The sequence below is a fragment of the Strongylocentrotus purpuratus genome, unplaced genomic scaffold (genome assembly GCF_000002235.5).
Source record: "Strongylocentrotus purpuratus isolate Spur 01 unplaced genomic scaffold, Spur_5.0 spur5_scaffold_18, whole genome shotgun sequence".
NCBI classification, from domain to species: domain Eukaryota; kingdom Metazoa; phylum Echinodermata; class Echinoidea; order Camarodonta; family Strongylocentrotidae; genus Strongylocentrotus; species Strongylocentrotus purpuratus.
The window spans coordinates 33,967,362-33,971,664 of NW_022145603.1; the positions used below are offsets into that span (position 1 = coordinate 33,967,362).

A 4,303-nucleotide genomic window follows, 5' to 3' on the forward strand; every position below is an offset into this window, starting at 1 on the left:
TCGTTGATGTTATTCATGTGGATGGATCAGACTCAGATTCAGACTCGATCATAGCACGCACGTTCATGGTTTAATAATTGTGTGACGGAATTAAGACCAATGAAGTGGAAATATCATATCTTGTTGGTCAATGAGCACAGATAAATAATGTTTGTGAGACAACTCTCAACCGCATGGCTGCATCACCAATGGTCATCTCCAATCCATGTGGATCTAGATCAGTATCCGAGTCATTGGTCAAGGAGCACAGACTCAGATGGATGATAATGATGGTCATCAGACAGTGACACGTCTTCACCGTGCATCGCACAATGGTAATCTCGATGCAATTCAGTATCTCATTGGTCAAGGAGCACCGATTGACAGTGGTAATAGTGAAGGTCAGACACCTCTTCATTTTGCATCACGAAATGGTCATCTCGATGTAGTTCGGTATCTCATTGGTCACGGAGCACCGGTTGGTAGTAGTGACAATGATGGTCAGACACCTCTACACTGTGCAGCACGCGATGGTCATCTCGATGTAGTTCGGTATCTCGTTGGACAAGGAGCACCGATTGACAGGGGTGATAATGAAGAGACACCTCTTCACTGTGCAGCACGCGACGGTCATCACCATGTAGTATCTCGTTGGTCAAGGAGCACCGATTGACAGTGGTGATGGTGGTGGCATGACACCTCTTCACTTTGCATCACGCAACGGTCATTTCAATGTAGCTCAGTACCTCGTTGGTCAAGGAGCACTGGTTAATAACCTTGATAATGATGATCAGACACCTCTTTACTGGGCATCACACAATGGTCACCTTGATGTAGTTCAGTACCTCGTTGGTCAAGGAGCACTGGTTGATGGGGGCGATAACGATGGTCAGACACCTCTTTACTGGGCATCATGCAATGGTCACCTTGATGTAGTTCAGTACCTCGTTGGTCAAGAAGCACTGGTTGATAAGCGTGATGATGATGGTCAGACACCTCTTCACTGTGCAGCACGCAAAGGTCATCTCCGAGTAGTTCAGTACCTCGTTGGTCAAGAAGCACTGGTTGGTAAGCGTGATAATGATGGTCAGACACCTCTACACTGTGCATCACGCGATGGTCATCTCGATGTAGTTCGGTATCTCGTTGGACAAGGAGCACCGATTGACAGGGGTGATAATGATGAAGAGACACCTCTTCACTCTGCAGCACGCGACGGTCATCACCATGTAGTTCAGTATCTCGTTGGTCAAGGAGCACCGATTGACAGTGGTGATGGTGGTGGCATGACACCTCTTCACTTTGCATCACGCAACGGTCATTTCAATGTAGTTCAGTACCTCGTTGGTCAAGGAGCACTGGTTAATAACCTTGATAATGATGGTCAGACACCTCTTTACTGGGCATCATACAATGGTCACCTTGATGTAGTTCAGTACCTCGTTGGTCAAGGAGCACTGGTTGATGGGGGCGATAACGATGGTCAGACACCTCTTTACTGGGCATCATGCAATGGTCACCTTGATGTAGTTCAGTACCTCGTTGGTCAAGAAGCACTGGTTGATAAGCGTGATGATGATGGTCAGACACCTCTTCACTGTGCAGCACGCAAAGGTCATCTCCGTGTAGTTCAGTACCTCGTTGGTCAAGAAGCACTGGTTGATATAAGCGTGATAATGATGGTCAGACACCTCTACACTGTGCAGCACGCGATGGTCATCTCGATGTAGTTCGGTATCTCGTTGGACAAGGAGCACCGATTGACAGGGGTGATAATGATGAAGAGACACCTCTTCACTGTGCAGCACGCGACGGTCATCTCCATGTAGTTCAGTATCTCGTTGGTCAAGGAGCACTGGTTAATAACCTTGATAATGATGATCAGGCACCTCTTTACTGGGCATCATACAATGGTCACCTTGATGTAGTTCAGTACCTCGTTGGTCAAGGAGCACTGGTTGATGGGGGCGATAACGATGGTCAGACACCTCTTTACTGGGCATCATGCAATGGTCACCTTGATGTAGTTCAGTACCTCGTTGGTCAAGAAGCACTGGTTGATAAGCGTGATGATGATGGTCAGACACCTCTTCACTGTGCAGCACGCAAAGGTCATCTCCGAGTAGTTCAGTACCTCGTTGGTCAAGAAGCACTGGTTGGTAAGCGTGATAATGATGGTCAGACACCTCTACACTGTGCATCACGCGATGGTCATCTCGATGTAGTTCGGTATCTCGTTGGACAAGGAGCACCGATTGACAGGGGTGATAATGATGAAGAGACACCTCTTCACTCTGCAGCACGCGACGGTCATCACCATGTAGTTCAGTATCTCGTTGGTCAAGGAGCACCGATTGACAGTGGTGATGGTGGTGGCATGACACCTCTTCACTTTGCATCACGCAACGGTCATTTCAATGTAGTTCAGTACCTCGTTGGTCAAGGAGCACTGGTTAATAACCTTGATAATGATGGTCAGACACCTCTTTACTGGGCATCATACAATGGTCACCTTGATGTAGTTCAGTACCTCGTTGGTCAAGGAGCACTGGTTGATGGGGGCGATAACGATGGTCAGACACCTCTTTACTGGGCATCATGCAATGGTCACCTTGATGTAGTTCAGTACCTCGTTGGTCAAGAAGCACTGGTTGATAAGCGTGATGATGATGGTCAGACACCTCTTCACTGTGCAGCACGCAAAGGTCATCTCCGTGTAGTTCAGTACCTCGTTGGTCAAGAAGCACTGGTTGATATAAGCGTGATAATGATGGTCAGACACCTCTACACTGTGCAGCACGCGATGGTCATCTCGATGTAGTTCGGTATCTCGTTGGACAAGGAGCACCGATTGACAGGGGTGATAATGATGAAGAGACACCTCTTCACTGTGCAGCACGCGACGGTCATCTCCATGTAGTTCAGTATCTCGTTGGTCAAGGAGCACTGGTTAATAACCTTGATAATGATGATCAGGCACCTCTTTACTGGGCATCATACAATGGTCACCTTGATGTAGTTCAGTACCTCGTTGGTCAAGGAGCACTGGTTGATGGGGGCGATAACGATGGTCAGACACCTCTTTACTGGGCATCATGCAATGGTCACCTTGATGTAGTTCAGTACCTCGTTGGTCAAGAAGCACTGGTTGATAAGCGTGATGATGATGGTCAGACACCTCTTCACTGTGCAGCACGCAAAGGTCATCTCCGTGTAGTTCAGTACCTCGTTGGTCAAAAAGCACTGGTTGATAAGCGTGATAATGATGGTCAGACACCTCTTTACTGGGCATCAAACTATGGTCATCTTGAAGTAGTTCAGTACCTTGTAAGTCAAGGAGCACAGGACGATTTGGGCGATGACGATGAACATACACCTCCATTTCGCCCCATATCCCCATGTTTTGGCGCACCCTCGAAGTCTCATCAGTACAAAGAACACTACTACTCACCGTCGATAGCGAAAAAATTGTTTTAGGAAATAGTTTGCGCCGACTCAGCCAGCCGCTGAACAAGCGGGGGGGGGGGGGGGGTTAAGAAGAAATTTTAATTTTTGTTTTGTCCAATTTTTTAAGAAATATGTTGAAAATGTATTCAAATTATGCCAGAATTTTGCTAAAAACAGCGAAATAATTTTTTTCGATTGTTTTCGAGGGCAAACAAAATTTGTGAAAAAAAAGTGTGAAAAAAAAGAAAAAGAACAAAATTCTTCACAAACAATTTTTTTGGGGAAAAATAAATTTTGAAAAAATAATTCAAGAGAGAACAAAAATTTCGAAAACAAAAATTGAAAACAAAAATTACCCTAGGTAATGGTGTAATGTGTGTAATTGGTGACATACAGTCCTCAAGAGGGCTGTCATTTCACCAGCTGGTTAATATTGGAAAGTGACCGGCAAGGAAAATAAAACAATTTGGATCCTCACAATTGATATCCCGTGACGAGCTCTAATCTCGGTATCTGTTTAAGCTATCTTATATACCTAGTTGTTCGGGGCAATTTTCTTAACTTTTTTGGAGTGTTTTTCCTCAACACTAAATTATTATATTATACACTTTCTCACAGGTTTCACGGCAAAGCACTCAACAATACAAATGCATAATACTGATATCTCCATGCTCAGATCCTCATTAAATTCATTCACATTATCAGGGGCGGCGATTTGTTTTCATGACGGGGGGGGGGGGGCGAAATGCGAGGGACGAGGGAGCAGTGGCGTAATGCGCAAAAACGTTTTGGGGGCAGAAGAAAAAGATCCGCATCACCACCACTGTTACATGTTACGCAGGCCCTGGGAACGTTTTTCAAAGTGGGGGGGGGGGGG

General features: G+C 45.9%; 1 protein-coding gene across 1 annotated transcript; it reads left to right on the forward strand.

Moving 5' to 3' along the window:
- Positions 1-256: 256 nt before the first annotated feature.
- LOC100893692 (ankyrin-1-like) lies at positions 257-2,800 on the forward strand. Its single transcript, XM_030988965.1, has 3 exons — positions 257-503; positions 694-1,560; positions 1,710-2,800. Exons 1-3 carry the CDS (start codon positions 257-259, stop codon positions 2,798-2,800), a joined length of 2,205 nt encoding a protein of 734 aa, XP_030844825.1.
- Positions 2,801-4,303: the final 1,503 nt, after the last annotated feature.